General features: G+C 34.4%; 1 protein-coding gene across 1 annotated transcript; it reads right to left on the minus strand.

Annotated features, from left to right (window-relative positions):
- Positions 1 to 1,154: 1,154 nt before the first annotated feature.
- Positions 1,155 to 9,431, minus strand: LOC122299120 (autophagy-related protein 11-like). The gene is made up of 5 exons (XM_043109088.1): positions 7,438 to 9,431; positions 3,585 to 5,271; positions 2,821 to 3,041; positions 2,042 to 2,255; positions 1,155 to 1,784 (listed from the first exon to the last, which is right to left on the minus strand). The coding sequence occupies exons 1-5, from the start codon at positions 8,379 to 8,381 to the stop codon at positions 1,368 to 1,370; spliced, it is 3,483 nt and encodes a 1,160-aa protein (XP_042965022.1). The 5' UTR covers positions 8,382 to 9,431; the 3' UTR covers positions 1,155 to 1,367.
- Positions 9,432 to 18,822: the final 9,391 nt, after the last annotated feature.

Raw genomic sequence — 18,822 nt, forward strand, 5'->3', positions numbered from 1 at the left:
GGGCCTTGAGCTGGTGCCCAGTCTTCGGCCCAGAGACCTGCCTCCATTTATACCCACTGACCATAACTTCTTTCCCTTTACCCGTGGGCCTCTGATCTTGGCCCGGCCCCTTCCAGCCCCTCACTTTTATCCCCTGCCTTATTTCGCCCGACCACCTTTCTCATTTCAGTCATCTCTCACTGTAATAGCCATACTTGTCTCTGCAACTCTTCTATTTTCCTCCCCACGTCTCTATCACCCGCACTGTTAGCTTCTGGAAAATGAACACCGTGAGTGGCTCGAGGCACTCTTTTGTTAGTATTTTCCACGCCACCTCCCATAACTTCTTGGACCAGCGCCTCCTTATACGACCTCGCCGCTGCCACCCTCTTCCATGGCTGAGCACCTCCATGCATACTGACAGCCCTTCCCTTCCCTTCCATAACAGACTCCTCCAACACTTCCCTCAATCTCCTCCATCCACTTCCCCCTTACCCTTCCGGAATGAAAATGGAGTTTTTCTTTCCATCCTCCCTGTAAACTGACACCACAATATTATCTCCCCCTACCATTGGCACATCTCTGAGCAAGAAAACGCCTATACCCCTCCCTGATGGTGCTGTATACTTCCTTTTGCTCACCCCTAAGACATACTTCCAATGTCTTACACAACCACTGAACTGTGTTATCTTCTACCCATAGCTCTTGTTCATGCTTCCATTTTCGCTCAATAATACGTAGATGCCTGCCTACCTTAGCAAGAATGAAAAACTTTGATTCGATCCCAAGCTCTCTAAAGAAACCCATTGAAAACAGAACCTAAAACATCACCTTAACTCCCCATGGAAGTTACTGTAATGATGAAACTACGTAAGAAAAAATTTCTCTCAAAGTGTACAGAGAGAAAATTTTAGAGAGAGAAAATGATACGCATTAAACCTTAACCTTTTGGTGTCTAACATCAAAGCTTCGAATGATCAATGCTTTAGCATGTACATAAATACATGATCTTTCTTTGTGGTTTGGAATATGATACAGACACCTGGATTTAGTTAGTGATTATAAGGATGATAGGTACCACTCCAACTCTAACAGGGATTGGGTATTTTGCCTCTACTTCAGTCGAAAGTGCTGGAAAAATTGGAATGATCAAAGTTTTAATAGATGAGACCAACTCAAGATCAAGAGCTGGATAGTATTCACAATAATTTCTAATTTTAACAATAGTGGTAGCCATATATACAAAGGAGAGACTAAACTTAATTGGATAATCAGCTGTACAAAGAGGAAATCAAGTTCAAATCCTACCAAGTGGGTTCAAACTTTGAATGCCATATGAAATATGTACACTTGGATTCTTCCATCACATCAATCTGCCTAGACAGGGATCAGGAAGTAGATGGTGAATGAATTGTGGTATCAGGTAACATGGCTATTGTCACTACAAAGTATTCACAGCCAATGGGGAGACCATACGGATTCAAAGTTGATCCTGAATTCAAGATCAACCGATCAGTTCCAAGATCAGAGGTTAGGTAATCCGTTTGATCTGCTCTACCATGCTCATGCCATGTTGGAGTAGGCGGCACCGGCTTCACAGTTTGACGTTCAATATGAACAATCTGCCCAACAATGTAGTTAGAACGGTTTGGGAGATGGTCAGCAAACAAGGCCACAGATTCAGCAGACAAGTAGTAGTTTGAGCAATTCTGACTGATAGCTTCATAGTGCCCGTTTGGGTTAAGAACAAATGCAGCTATCTCATGAACTTCTAAGCGGCGAAAAGATATTCTCTCTTTGTTTGCCTGTAGCAATATCACAAGCAAAAGAAAGCTGCCCGTTATATGGTGGCTCAAGCAGAACAGCCGTCAGCCCACTATTAAATAGAAAAAAGTGTCTTCTAGACCACAGTCACAAATAAAGGACTCATTTTGCACCAAGACATTCCATGCCAATGTGGTTAAATAGTGATTTAGGGGTGGAACGCCATTTTCAAAGTCAATCACCACATTTAGTTTAGCTAGCAGACCAACCATGGTTATCAAGTCAATTAACAAGTTACCTGCTTCTCGAGTTGAAGCTTGGTGTACAAAGTTTTAACCAGTTCTTTCTTCTCTTCCAATTCTTTCCTCAACTGTTCATTCGCAGCTTCAACCTTTAGGTACTTGCTGAGTAGCTCTTGACGGTGCCTCAACAAGAAACTAACTTTCTCTGCAAGGACTCGGACACATTTTCTAAAATTGGCAGTATCCTCATCTTCATTATCGTTGATGGAGCTGAAAATTTTCATATCAGAGAAAAAAGACAAGATCATGAAATGTGTCAATGCATCAATATATATCTATCCTATACAACCGCCCCCAACACAGAGACAGAAGAGCACCCTACTTCCTAGTTGAATTTGATAGAACCTCTATTGCACCAAGCTTCACATGACAACAATGTTAAACTCCTCTCACTTCATCAGAAAGTTGAACTCTGAAAGTTTGAAGCATTGATTGTTTTGAAAGCATAGTGAATGTCTCAGGAAACCTTTTTTTCTTCTTCTTTTTTTTTTTTTTTTTTTTTTTGACACCCGTGGGTGTCCGGCCCAGCTTGCGTGCAACTCAACTAATCCCACGGGACCCTAAAGATAACGGCCAAGTAAACCTCCAGTGGCCCAGAGGAGACTCGAACTGTCTCATGAAACCTTATTATACGCAAATACTTCGATTGTCATTTAATCCTATGCAAAACCTCTCGATCCCATCCAGCAGGGATGGAGACAAGGGGATAGGGAGGACTGCCAATGTAAGATATATTACACATACATTATGCTTAGTATTCAGGCAAGTTACTTACTTGGCCAAAGATTGAGCCAAGGTATGCAAGGACTCTGCGAAGGCAGCCACTCCACCTGGTGCATGAACACAGCTCCGAAGTCTTTCAAAAACACCACGCATTTTCAAAGCAGAGGCACGCAGAGCACTATACTCCGAGGCCCTCCGGTCAGCCGCACAAAGATGGGTCTGGGCTTCCTCCCTTGCTTCATGCAAACAATTCTCCAAGTGTGCACAATTCATCTGTCATGCACAGGAAAAACTAGTGAAAAACAGAAGCCAGCGGGACAAAAAAGGTAAACAAATTAAAGTTGTGTAAATGAGTTATAGAAGACACCCAATCATCCAGCCAAAGGCCTATAATTCACAAGAAAAAATTCAATGAAATATATCATTAACAATTTCCCTTGCACATCTAAATGTCATATAACAATTATACCTGGCATTTTGTGCTGACTCCTAGTAAGCAATAAAGTAGCAAAATTCTTAGACTACCATTGACAAAATAGTGATAAGAGCAATGACAATTGAAAGGCGGTGGAGACTGTCCGCTGAATCAGTGCAGCAGAAAGGAGGGAAATGCAAGCATCTGAAATCTAGTTACAAGTGTGTGTGTGTGTGTGTGTGTGTGTGTGTGTGTGTGTGAGAGAGAGAGAGAGAGAGAGAGAGAGAGAGAGATTTAAGTTTGTTAAAGAATTAATAAACAATTCTTAGAAGCATTAATCACTTAATTCCCACAAAACAAAACAGCAATAGATGGAAGAAAGCAATTTATCAACTTGCTACCTGGGATTCATCAAGAAGCTTCCGACTCGCTTCCAACTCCCTCCTAAGCAAGGAAACCTCCTCCATGGTAGTGCTAAGCTTATTTTCAGTTTCAGTCAATTGGTCAGACTTATCTGCAAGTGAACTTCGTAATTCCAACAAAAGATCACTGCTGACTTTGGAATCCAAACCCGACTCAATTGGTGTGTCAGAGGGGGATAGAGTCAGAGGTTCAGGCATGCTCTCAGCAGTATAACTGTTTGTACAGGACATGCCCAACTGTCCCACCATTTTATCTTTCCCTTCTTTATCACTAAGTAGCAGTTCTTCACTGTGTGGCTCCACCATTGAGGAACCAACCTGAGGGTTTAGTGTTCCAGAGGAATCCATCATATTCTCATCCACCCCCTCTCGAGCTTTGCCTGATTGCCCCATAAAATGCCCCAGTTTTGCGTCCAAAGGATTTGAGATACAAGAAACCTCATCCATGGGCTCAGAAGTAGATATGCAAGGAATGTGAACTCCACTGCCCAAAATTTCTGGCTTGCCATCATCAGCCTTCTCAGCCAAAAGGGAAAAGTCAGCTGTATCTTCCTGAATTGAGAGCTCGTGCCCTTTTGCATATTGATCAGACAATCTCTGCTCCAATTCTTGAATGCGTTTCTCATAAGACTCGCACTGCATCTGCTTCATCCTAAGCATAGATGTAAGATGTTTCCCATATTCATCTTTCAGATGTAAGGCTTCAGCTGTCTTCTCTGCAGCATTCTTCAATATACTAGCTAGTTTATCATCATCAAGTGATTCATATTCAACATCAGGGCAGTGGGAACAAATAAAGGCAATTGCAGAAGCAAGTTCGGCTTTCAATTTTGCATTCTCAACTTCCATTTTGCTAGTTCCAGCAATCTCAACCAACTCACAGCTTTGAAGAAGCTCCTCGGAGTCATATTTCTCAACTGTCCCCAAAGAAAACTCTTCAGCTTCAGAGGAATGAGAACTGTCATTAGACAAAGGAAACGGACCTTTTAAGCTTCCATGCTTCTCACTCTTCGAAGGAAGTCCTGCCAAATATTCGGGAGCATATCGATCCAGGTCTGAAATGTCAATATCGAGCAAACCAGTGTCAAAAGGAGCTATATTGACATCACACTGATTGGGGCTATCATATAAGCCGATGGACGCTAATACATCCCTAGGTATGTAAGAACTATAAACCTTCAAGAACTCCTCCCGTCTCCTCACCTCAACCTCTCTCTTTGTGGCAAGCCTTTCAGCCAATTGCCCGGCCATACCCATGTAAAGCTTCATAGAAGCCTTTCGTCTCACAACTTCTGCAAGGCAGGCTCTATATGCCGGGCCAATTCCACGGACTAACTTCAAGTCCATAAACAGATCATCCTGACGCACCATTGCCTCTCTAAAAACGGGAAACTGTAACTTGGCATCTTTGATGACATAAGAGACATAGGCTATCTTTTGCATGTAATTATGCACAAAGATATTCATTTCATTCTTCTTAACCCTACAAAAATCTTGCAGCTTAGAAATCGCACGATCACAAGACTGCATCCTAGGCAGGTGATTCTTGTCATGGACATCATACATAGGACCCAAGGCTGAAACTGCATCATGAGGACGGAGTGATGAAGATAACTGGCAGGACAGACAGTCATCCACAAGTTTCTTCACTGTGTTGACATCTTTGCTGCATGCATGCACACACATATTTATTGGTCAAATTGATGGCATTTTTAGAAATCATATGATTACAGCAGAACAATGCATCATCAACATAAAAACCACAGAATACAACCTGTGAGTACAAACTGCACAGAGTTACAACAGTGGCTTAAGGCAAATTTGGTTACAAAATTTTTAAAAAATCTTCAAAAACTTGAAATTTTCAAACCAAACATCTTCAAATCTCCAAAAAAAAAAGATCTATTTCAACTTTTCATCCAATCATTCATTATCCAAACACAAAAATCAAGACTATTACAAACACCAAAACAAAAACTACTATTAAAAATTATATTCAAACAACCTTTTCAACTCTACCTATCCATTTTCACAAACCCCAATACAAAACTTCTTTTCAAAAAAAAAATTAATAAGTATTTATCTCTCCTTCTCAAAACCCAATAAACAATACATCTCAAAACAATTCTCAAATATTCTCAAAATTTTTCATAACCAAGCATACCTAATCACGCATTAATGCAGTTTCATCACATGTATGTTTTGGAGAAAATCCAGATGCTTATATTTAGAGTGCTTTCAGCTACAAATTCAAGGCAAAAATCATCTAGCCACAGGGAACATGATGCATGACTCTAGGACAACCCTCAACAATATCCATCTTTCAATCCACGCATGCAATTGCACTAAACGCCCAGATGATACGATAACATCGTTTCAGTGAACCACCGGGTTTAGAGTTCAACAATTATGGGCATTTAACAGTCAATTGCACCTTTTGGCCAAACCTCAAAGATGCCTTCCGCTTTTACCCTTGGTTCCTCCGTCCTTGTTCCCAATGTAATCGTCTTTTTTTATATATAAGTAATTCCCAATGCAATCATTTTTTTATAAGTAATTCCCAATGTAATTGTTAGGCCCTCCATCCCTCACTTTTCATGATCTGCATATAATCACCGTACCCTGCCCTGCTGTCCAGTTCCTTGTAAAAGAAAAATACATCTAGGACAGGGATCACAAAAAGTTAGACACCATGACATGGGTCAAACATAAACGAAAAGAAAAAGACACCCTCACACACCAGGTGCTTTACCAGCCAGATGATATGATATGTAAATTGAATCATTCCAGTATTTCAAACAAAGACCAACTAACATAAGACATGCATGCCCATTTGGCAAGCATGAACTTTTAAATTAATTTGAACCTCAAAATCCTCAACCATACATGAAATGCCCCAAGAGAGGCCCAATCCATATCTGGACCTATAATCCAAAAGGACTACTCAATAGTACAATAGGAGCCCTATTAGAACCATTGTATAGAGTAAGAACCCCCTCCTAAGCAATGGAGGATCTCATACACCACCTATAAGTACCACTTAGTATGGGGTATCACAATCTCCTCCCTTAAAATCCCGACGTTCTTGTTGGCCTATTCCATCATAGGTGGCACGACTCAAGTCCCACATTTCTGATTGAGATTGGCTCTAATAACATTTGTAACGCCCTGATGGGGGGGCCCAAGCCACATCTGGACTTATACTCCAAAAGGCCTATTCAATTGTATAATTGGAAACACATTGGAATCATTATAAAGGGTAAAATTTAGGAGCTTCACCCTCTCAAGCAATGTGGGATACCATACACCACCTTCACTGACTACTCAATAAGGGCTGTCACAATACATCCATAAAATGTTTTTTTCATACAAGATAAATTGAGATAATTAATCCCAAGACCAGAGAATAGCATACAAATGACAATCTTGTTTGCATCAAACGGGCATATAAGCTTGCGACAAGCAATGAGGCACGAATGGGCATCTCATGAAGAATTCACACATAGGCAGAAGAGTTAAATAGCACATGACTGGTAAGCATGAACCTCTAGTTAGTTTGGGAATCAAATCTTGAACCACACCAAAAAAAAAGCCCGCATATGAGAAATACGACATTTCACACTGCAGCAATAGGGAAAAGCTCTAAAACCAATTCCTAGCAATTATCTAGCTTGAAATTTTCGTAATGATCAATTACCCCCATCCAGCAAGCATTCGAATCATGCCTGGCGTGAGGAGAACAAATCGGCATTTTGAGACGGAACAAATAAGCAAAGAGGAAAAAATACAAAAAGTAGCTGAAACTATGTCAACAAGGAAACAAATAACCCACCCCAAAGATTGTAGTATACTCTTTTGTTCGCTGAGATATTGCTGGTGCTGCTTAATCATCACCTCCAAATTTCTGGTAGGAAAAGAAGTCCTGCTAGCAAACAATTCCTCGACCTTGCGTTTCACTTCACCGAACATTTGCTTAAACTGTGAAACCTTGTTCTCAAACTGCTTGTGGGAGCTGCTACAATTATCAGCTGATTTCCGCAAGTTCTCTTCCTTCACAAAATCCAGCAAGCACTTGCGAGTGGCAGTCTGTAAAGCAGGGGGAAGTTTTATGGATCTCAATTTCTCCATGTCCCTCCCAAAATTCATCAGGAGATCCGAATGTATCCGGTTCTGTTGTGAATAACGCTTCATGAAATCCATGTAGTTTTGGCTAATCATCTTATAGTATTGATCCAAATTACCCTTAGCAACCTCCAATGCCCTCTCTTGAACCTTTTGCTCCCTCAAAAGTCTCTCACAGTTCTCATATTTCACTTGGCTACGACTATAAACAACATGCCCACGGTGGCAATGGTACCTGAATTGCCGCTCATACGAAGGTAAAGCCTTCAAGGCAGGATCAGAAGCATCATCCAAAGGATGGGGATTATGTGAAGAGGACGGTGACGGAGGATCCGCAATATCAAGAATATCAACTTGCTCAGGCGGAGGCGGTGGCGAATTGGTTTGCAATCTTCCCTTATTGAATATGAAGACTTCCCGGTCATCCAAAGGAAGTTTATACGCTGAAAGCGGCCGCTGCGGCTCGAGTTTCATATCCAAACAGAGAACAAGCTGGTCACTTAAACTAATCATCGACACGGACTCGACGAAGCGCATGACCGCCTCGACTGGTGTGGTTTCATCACAGTCGAGCTCAAACGAGTGCCCGTTCTCAGCGATACGAACCAGAAGCTTGCCTCCATGAACCAAACCGTCAGTTATAGATGAACTCATTTTATCCTCAGAACAACTATCCTCCACCACAAATTCCCAGAACCACAGTGACAACAACTTGTTTATGCAATGGAATCCTCAGCCCAAACCGCAAAAATGGTCGAAGCGAGCTCTCAGTTAGAGCAGAAACATCCAAAAACTATACAATTCGATTCCTTTGACAGATAATCCACACTCAGATGGAAAAATTCCCAATTTTTATACCTTAAGCTTCGATAAAACGCCGGATTAACTCAAGCCCACCACCAAATTCAGCAAAAGAACCCCACTTGCAAAAAATCCACCAAGGATTTTATGGAAAAGACAAACTGTCATCGACCCAGCATTGAAGCCGGCCGATACAAGTTAACCCCCGGAGACTTTCCCACAAAAGAAATCCCAACCTTAAAATCGCAAATTGTTCCCAAAACAGTAATCGACCCCAACGCACTGCAAAAATCTTCAAAATAACCACCACTTGCCAACAAAGCAACCAATTCACCCAAAAAATATCATAGACCCATTATTAAATAGCACAAGCTTACCCAAATCCCTACAGAAACACTAATTTTCACCGTAAAAATTAATGCCGAATTTCCTTTCCTCCAAAGCCCCCAACACTCCTTCCCTGCAAGCCCCCTCACACTTCCCTGAAATGACCACCCCACAGACAAAACCACACAAGAATGCGAAACGACCAATCGAATCAAATGCCAAATTACACGCAAAGTGTTAAGGAGAAAGACTTGGATTGAGATACGAAAAGATAATAAAAGAAAGCAAAGATAAGGATCTTCTAAATTTTTTGGTTTTCTTGGTTTTTTTTTTTTTTTTTTTTCTCCACTCAAAGTTTTCACGAACTCTCTCTCTCCCTCTTTCTTTTGTGGTGATTGTTATTTACTGTAAACTACGAGATTCCCTTCCTCCTCTTCACTGATTTTTATCTGCTGTTTCTCTATTTCTTTTTAATCTTTTCAATACACAAACACACAAAACCTTCTGATTGAAGAAACCACCGCTGCGTGACAGAAGTCAGAAGAGTTCTCTCTCTCTCTCTCTCTCTACAATAACTTTGAAGAACAGAAAAGCTATCAGCTTTATTTATTTGTTAAGAGAAATATTTTTTGCAGTCGGCAGATGCAGTCAGCGTGTAATCGGCTGCAAAAAAAAATTAATACGAGACCTATATAAAAAAAAAATTATTTTTATAACTTTTTATAATTCATGTAGGTCCCCTTGAATATAAAAAAAATTTTTTATAATTTTTTTTATTTATTCCGTACAGCCGACTGCACGTCGACTGTATCTAGCGACTTATAAAAATTATCTCATCCTATCTCATATTCGAATCACACCTATAACACCACCAACCCTTTTATATGACATATATAATTTATATATGTTTAATTTAGAACTCGTTTATATTTATAAAAATTTTCATCTTATCTCATCTAATCATTATAATTTTTTTGAAATTTCTGTATAAAATAAAATAAAAAATTCAACTTTTTCAAATTTTAATATAAAAATAATATATTATAATAATAATTTTTTATAAATGCTAACAATTTTTTAGTGATCTCATAACCATACAAATTATATTCCAAAGTTTTATTATTCTAATTATTCACCATTGGTTATGTACACTGTCTCATAACAAGTTGATCATTTTTAATGAGTTGTTTCGATTCGGCTTAAGCCATTTCTGTTGCTTCAACTTGAATCTTCATCCAAAATATTAATGAACTTTTATTTCAATATGAATCAACTCGAATAAAATAATTTTACGAAAGAAAATTCATAAATTGAAATGATTTGATATTATATTAAATAAAATCATATCAATTTATAAATTTATTTTTATATTATATATAGGGCTCTTGAAGTGTTACATTGATAAACCAACAAGACTGATCTTACAAAAGGGATGTTACATCAAAACCATGTGGCACATGATCATGCATTAATGTCTCTACAATATCAACCAAAATTCATGTGACATTTGATCTACTCTCAGCACACATGCAAACAGGAAAACAACTGGAAAATATAAAGGATTATAAATAAAAGTTGAGCGCTATTTGAGCGTTAAGGTGATCTCAGATCATATAAAATATTTTCTTACATATAGATATATTCTTCATCCAAACACAACGTATCTTTGCCTCTTTCTTTGCGGGAAAATGGAGAAAATTTACTTTTTTATAAAAACGTTAAACATATCTCAATCAGTATACATCAAAACACATCAATTATGAGACTCACAAAACCTACCTAAACATCTTAACTCATAGTATGAACGGGGAAAACGATCAAAGATGTTGGTATAAGGATCGATCAAGATGGTGATATTTTAAAAATTGTAAGATCTTAAAAGTCAACAATTATGGGCAGATGATAAAGATGCCGACCGCTGAGAATATTTTGCCTCTTTCTTTGCAGGAAAAGGGGGAAAAAAGGTGTGAAAAGTTCGAAGAAGTTTCATTGTAGAGTCCAGTGAAGAGAGAGAGAGAGAGAGAGAGAGAGAGGGAGAGAGAGAGGAGACCCAGCAACATCCGTGCATGCAAGCGACTGTACGTTGAGAGGAAGCTGGTCCCATTTAGTAGGGAAAGGAAATATATATAATTTATATACCTTAAATTTTATTTAATATTATTTTTTAAAAAAATAATTTATATAATTTAGAAGGAAAAATTATTCCAATATATTTTTTAAAAAAATTTATTTTTTTAACAATATAGTCTATTTTTTTTTATGTAAATATATAAATTTTATCTATTTTAAAATTATATCTAGTATTATTTATAATTTTTTATTAAATAATGTTAGCTAGATATGCAAAGTATAGTTCTTTTCTTCATAAATAGGACTATGAAAAAGTTAATTTTTATTATAGAATATTATAGATATTTTATTGAAATAATAAGTAAACGAGACTTTTTTTTTTATTTTTTGTATGAGTTTTGCTATATACAAGTAAAGCCGTATATTAATCTGCATATTAATACTGATTTATTCATATTTAAAATTTAAAGTAACACTATTTTTAATAAAATTTACTTTTTAACCAATCACATTAAATTGGTACATATATTAGTATACAATTATACTTATAACTAAATTTTTCCTTTTGGTATTCCACGTCGAAGAGAAGCTGATCTGAAATATAATGAAACCGAAGGGCATTCAATTTTTTTGGGTAGAAATTATATACAAAAGTGCAAGTTCTTGGCAACTTCGCAGGCCTTCTGGGATGCCTTTCCTTCCTGCAACTGTTTGTCTGTGCATGAACATGTTAAAGTAATATGAAAGTTTGTCTAGATTTCTGAATCTCCCCCATCTCTAAACTAATCATGTCAAGGCAGCAATTTCCAAGGGCTTTTAAATTTTGGTAGGCTAGAAAATAAACAGCACGCGCCATTCCTGTCTCTCCATGTCTTTGTTTTTCTTTTCCTTTAAATGGTTAAATTTATAACAAAAATTCTATACGCAGTTATTTTTGTGGACTCTTTTATGCACTCTAATAATATAATTAGTTATGTATTAAAAAAAATTAATCCAAATAATTATATCAGTGGAGTGCGCAGGGAGTACGCAAAAGTGACTATATGTAGCATTACTCAATTTATAAAGAGGTGCTATAAAATAAAATTCATAAATTTATAAGATTTATTATTATACACTAAATTATAAATTTTTTTTTTTTAAAATAGATTCTGTTGAGAAGTAAATCTCATATTATTTGTAAATAAGGTCTTGAGCATGTTTATAAGTAATAAGCAAATATCTCTTGTTGAATCGGTTCTATGATATGAGTTAGACCCATGAATTTTTTTCATGATATTAGAGTCTGCCACATGATGAATGGGGCTCCACACTACTTATATAATGATAAGGACAAAAAAAAATACTAGCATGCACGTGAAAGAAAGTGTTGATAAATAAATTTTACATAAGGTCTTGAGCATGTTGATAAAAAAGAAAGTGTTGATGCAGTTAGAGGGGTTGAGAATCTCTTTTAACACTTGTTTTCAAACCAATTTCCATGATGTTACGGGAGAAACAAAAGTTGAAAATAGACCCAAAAGATTATGTTGTGACAAATTATACAATTAAAGGGACATCTGAGATATCAACATTAATAACTGTAGTATTAATGTATTACGAGACAGGGTGTATTAATCTGATCAATATTAGTCTAAGGTGATTGAGATAATTAACTCAAAGATAGTCACTTCTCATAATAAGAAAGATTAGGTTGTGTTTGGGTATAAGAATATTTGAGATCTCATATAATTTCGCATGGATTAGAATACCCCAATTCTAAATACACATAACTTATTTCATTTCAATTAATGAGACTCGTCACTTTTTTAACTTCTTATAAAAAATTAAACATATATAGCTTATTTCGTACATCCAAACTCACTATTATTCACTTTTTTAATGAGATCTACATTTTTACACAAAACTCATTTAAATATATTAACTTATTATTATTCACATATATTTTCAAAATATTCTAAACATTCTTAACATCCAAACAGAGCTTAAATTTGAACTTCACTAGCTTTTTGACAAAAGTGAACATGGTATCAACAAATTACCAAGTTATAAATAACCAACATTTTTGCTACCTATAAATAATTCCATATATTTTTTCCAAAAGAGTAAGGCTAAATTGCCGCTTGCAACTTATCGTTACAAGTAACCACTAGTATAAAAACAATATTTTTTTATCTAATTTTTTTATTCACATTTTAAAATATTTTTAAAAAAATATAAAAAAATACATTAATATATTAAAATTTACTTATTTAATTATTAAATAAATTTTTTTTACTTAGCAATCAAATGGAGCGGTAGCTTTTTTCTTCTCTAAAAACACGTTTTTCTCTCTTTTTTTTTTTTTTTTTTTTAAATCTTTTTATTTGTGTTGTTCAAGAAACTTGCGAGGTTAATCACTCCCCTGAAGATTGAGGGGTTTAATAGCTAACAAAACAACATGATTAGGTGCATAACTGAGGTTTCGTTTGGTAGATAAAAATTTTTATTTCAAATTTAAAATTCTCATTTTATCATTATAATTTTTTCAAATTCCCATATAAAATATAATAAATAATTTAACTTTTTTAAATTCTAAAACAATAATAATATTAAAATATAATATTTTAATATTTTATCTTAAACTCAAAATTTTTATCTTACTTATCAAGCAGAACATGAAAATGATGAGAAGCGTCAGTCCCACTTTCGAGGACGTATATTAATTTAATAACTCTTTTAAAATTACAAAAATATGCTTTATTTTTTTGAGAAAGCCATTATCAGATGATCGATGGCTGATCAGTTGGGTACCTTTGAATAAGAATTTTTGAGATGAAAAAGTTGGACGATTAGACAGGATATATATCTTTCAATTGCAATCAATGTGGCTTTTAAAAAGGAGTTTTACTACACATAAATACAGTCGCGTACTAATTTATATATTAATACTGATTTATTTATATTTAAAATTTAAATTAATACTATTTTTAATAAAATCTATTTTTTGATCAATTGCATTATATTAATGTATAGATTAATATATAATTATACTTGCAATTATATTTTTTCTTTAAAAAGTTATCTCATCGAGATTAGATATTGAAAATGGGTACCGAGAAAAGTCATAGATTTTTTATTTTTTTTAAGTTATGGTTAGGGGTTTTTTTTTTTAATGGAAAATAGCTAATTTGTCCACTTAAACATATCGCTTAAATATACCACTCGGCACTCAGTAAAAAAAAAAAAATTATTTAAAAATTATTTAATAATTTTTAATATATTGATATATTTTTTATGTTTTAAAAAGAGAAAAAAAATTTGCCCTTCGGGGCGGCATAGTAATTTAGTCCTTTTTAATGACTTTGTCATTTTTTTAAAAAATAATTATTTTAATGGGTTTAAAAAATATTTGAAAAACTAAATTTACACTATAAGTAAGAAATTTTTTGTGGTCTTTCTTTGTAGGTATAGAATAACCTTTATGTAAAGTAACGTTACTTTTATAAGTTATTCAACTTATTCTATAAAAATATTCCAAGTTTAAAATATAGTTGTATAAAATATTGTAAAAATTATTGTATGCCTATCATTTTTTTTCTTTCTTATGAACTTAATTATAATTGTTAAGGAATAATTACACATTATCTATAGATAAGGTTTTGGATATGTTTATAAGTAATTAGTAATCCTCTTTAAGGGTGCTACCTGCCCCTTACGGGGCAAAGTAACCCCTTCCCTATCCCCAGCCGGCGCATGGGCGAGGGTGGGGATTTTTCTCCGCAATCCTCCCACGTCCATGCGAGAGCTGGGGTACCCCATCTATAACATGGGGTGCAGGGGTGGACCTCCATTTGTCCACCCCCCTCTCCCCACCCTTGCCCCCCACCTACTTTGTCTTATGTGGAGCTCGTAATCGTTAACTTATTTACTTGAGTAGAAGAAACAACCTCACGAGCCACAACTCACAAAAAAACAAAAAAGGTTTAGGAATATGAAGCTGATCAAGAGAAATTGGAACGAACCTAGTTGTTGGTTGCTATTTGTATTAAGTGAAACTAATGAAACGGTGCACAGCACCTAGGTACAGATTGTTCCATGGGGTCATATCGTATCCTTTAGACCTCTTCTTCTTTTTCAAACTTCTTCACTTCGCAACACACACACACTTCAACAGATCCTTTAAAGTCCATAAGCCTCTTCTCAGTTCCCAAGTCCTTTTCTTTCTTCTTTATCCCTTATGTCGGAACCCTAATAAATCATAAGAAGAGAGTTTGAGAGAGAAGAAGGGCAAAGGCTACAACGTTGTGGAGAAGGCATAGATGAAGTTCTCTAGGAAGGAGATTGAGAGAGAAGAGTTGTAGAGGGGTAGAGGCTTGAAGCCTCAAAGGTTCGGGAAATGAAAATGGGGGGAGAAGGGGGGTGTTTCCCCTTTATATCTATGAAGCGGGGCGAGGTAATGCCGGGTTGGGGCTCACCCTCATCTTGCCTAGGCGGGGGTGGGGCACCCCTAATCTTCTTTTGTTGAACTGGTTTTATGAGATGAGTTAAGCTCATAAATTTTTTTATAATATCAGAGACTGGCATAGGACGAATAGGGGTCTACACTATTTACTCTGTGACAAGAACCAGTAAAAATATTAGCATGCACGTGAGGATGAGTATTGAAGAATAATCTCATATTCCTTTTAAACAAGGTCTTAAGCATGTTTATAAGTATTGAACAATTCTCTTTGGTTGAATTGGTGAGGTTTGAGCCCATAAATTTCTTTAATAATAATATTATGCTAGTTGGGAATCAAACAAGAAGTCTAGATAGTCAAAAGTTGCATACACTTCTTCAGGTGAGGTTTGAGCCATAACTTAAACTCGAAATCCAATAGATTCCTAAATAGTTAATCCTAATAGTTTAAAGTAAATCTATATTCTGATTCAAATACATCTAGTTTATGCCAAACCATTTAAGAGTGACCCAAATATCCTTAAACAACTATGCTAGAGCTATACGGCCAAAGCAAGTGTACCAAAACATTTGGCTTTACAAGCTCTTTACTTTTACTTTTGTTTTCATCGATGAGATTGAACCTTCACCCACTTTAGATACGTCAATGTAAGGTTGTTTTTATCCTATATATTATAGCCTCATTCATATAACTCATTTTATATATCAATCAAGTAAATAATATATTAATTATTACGGTGATACATGTCGGCAATCTGAGGTTTCTTTCTAATTCCAACGAATTAGTGGGGCTAGAACAATATATATATATATATATATATATATATATATATATATATATATATATATTTTATATATATTATGAGAAATATTACACTTACAAAAAGATTGCATAAAGTAATCTCACTAATTAACGTATATTTATGTAATTTGATATATTTATTTTATAATAAAAATAACTTTACAATATAACAAATGATATCAAACCCTTGTGACTAAAGTATATGTATATATCCTATAAGGTCTCGTCTAATTCTATTAAACAAATAATAAACACAGCAACAAATAAAAAAAAATTATGTTACGTATAGTCATTTTTTTATTTTTTATTTTTACGTATTTAATTGATGTGATTGATTAAAATATTTATTTTATATTAAAAAAATGATTTCACTGATGTAATTTATTAAAATGGTTATTTTATATTAAAAAATGATGAAGGTTATCAATATACAAAAAATAAATAAAGTGACTGTGCATAAAATATATATATATATATTAAAAAAAAAACTGGTTTTGTTATTGGAAAAGTGGGGTATTGTGTTTAAGTAATTTTATATATAATCATAAAATATGTAAATGTCGAGTAATTATTTAAAAAATATGATTTATTATTAAAAAATTAATTTTTTAATATAAATCATATATTATATTTATTTATTTTAAATAATTATACAATAATTACATAATTTACTATTATAAATATCTTTTTTCACCCCATCTTTTAAGATTTATGAGAGCATGGGAAACAATGTAATGAGCCGATTTTTTTGTACCGTTCTGACCGGGGAATCAGGCTGCCACTCCCACCAAAAACAAAAGTTTATTTATAAATAAATTATATATAAATTAACATAAATTTATATTATACATTATATTTATTTTATAATAAAAATAATTTTTAATTTTAATATATAAAATTAATTTGTGAATTTATTCTATAAAATTTCTTTGTAATTAAAATATTTATAAATAAGAAATTTTATATGAAAACTTTACATTATATATCTCTACTTAATCAAAATGTATTTGATCATTTTTTTTCTTTTTATCTTAATATTTAAATATATATATATATATTTAAATTAAAAGTTAAAAATAACCATTCACATATTGAATAGGTGGCGATATTTAATTATAGTTATTAAATCTACCGTCGAACCTTTGTCGTTTTTTGTGACAATTATAGTTATAATATCTGCCTCAAGTCCTCATTATTCCTTTCATACTGTACGAGGTTGCATGATTCATTGTTTTGAAATTTCTGGTCAACACTTACTGCTACAAGTCACAAAATTCTAAGAAGATGTTAATACGAAGCAACTATCTATGATTAATTATTCATAAAAACAATTAAAAAATAAAAGTGGGAAGGATCACTTTCATTAGAAATTCAATGAACTTTCCTCGTGTAACGTTAACAAGAAGTACACATGCACTTTTGTTGCATGTTCTCATTTTTCTTTCAATGGGTCACTATCAACTAGTCATCCGCGGTCTTTAATTATTTTTCCCCCCGTTTTCTTGGGCTAGTGAATGTATTAACCCACAGGATTAGAAGAAAATATGATTCATAATTCATATAACTTGTTTGATCATATCTCTCTAAATTATTCACGTTTTGATTTCATCTTATAATCTAAAATATAAGTTGTAATTAGCTTTCATTGTTATGATCGGCCATAGGATATGTTTGGGTATTAAGAATATTTCAAATTATCTTCGAATAATAATACACTGTTTATATAAATAACAGTTTGTAAATAATAATAAATTGTTTGTAAATAGTAACAAAGTAGTCTGAAATGGTCTAAGCTCCTAAACACAGCCCAAGACTACGTTATCTGTATTTTTAAATAAAATTATTGTAATTTTATTTGATTTATTATATCTATTTTATAATAAAAATAATTTTATAATATGACATATTATATTAATTAATATTAATTTATAGATTTATTTTTATGTAATCTGTTTATTCTAAAAGTATTTCTTAAAGTGTAATTTAACACATGAAAAATAAGATAAATAATATTTATGGCTAAAAAAGGCGGCCACATATATATATTTCCACGTGATTTGCGTTTGCAAAACTAAACCCATTTTATTGAGGCATATATGACTTCAAATTGAACTTCGAAGGCTGCTCGAGATAAAGGATATAGACAAAGGTAACTTTTCTTGGGACGGTACAAACAAAGGTAAACTCAGTTCGAGAAATAAATAAATTAATTGTGAAGATAAAGTAATTCCATAAAATTTACTCTCTTAAGATAAAACCTTTATTTATTTATTTATTTATTTATTTTTAAATTATATCGCACTTGTTTTATCACCAACTTATGGTAGTAACCGCAAGGAATTTGCTTAGAACAAAATAAAAATAAATAAAAACCACAAGGAATTATCACAACATTTTGAATATGAGCCGGGTGATGGACCCAAGATGTGAGGGGGTAAGATATCGAGGCTCAAGTCCAAGACTAACTCACCAAGGCACTATTAGGAGATAGAAGGGAAAGTAAGGATGTAAAGGGAGAAGGGGGTGTTAGAAGGTAAGAAGAGGGTGTAGGAAGTAAGAGGAGTAGTCTTAAGACAGAGTGGGAAAAGGAGAGATGCTTAGACATGCAAAGTAGACTATGCCTCACTACTATGGGGGACACACATAAAGAGGTA

This window comes from Carya illinoinensis, chromosome 16, assembly GCF_018687715.1.
Source record: "Carya illinoinensis cultivar Pawnee chromosome 16, C.illinoinensisPawnee_v1, whole genome shotgun sequence".
NCBI lineage: Eukaryota > Viridiplantae > Streptophyta > Magnoliopsida > Fagales > Juglandaceae > Carya > Carya illinoinensis.

Coding starts and splice junctions, on each gene's coding strand:
- LOC122299120 (XM_043109088.1), bottom strand. CDS start 8,381: ATGAGTTCATCTATAACTGACGGTTTGGTTCATGGAGGCAAGCTTCTG. Junction 5,272..7,437: donor AGTATACTACAATCTTTGGG/GTGGGTTATTTG, acceptor GCATGCATGCAG/CAAAGATGTCAACACAGTGA. Junction 1,785..2,041: donor AGCTTCAACTCGAGAAGCAG/GTAACTTGTTAA, acceptor ATATTGCTACAG/GCAAACAAAGAGAGAATATC.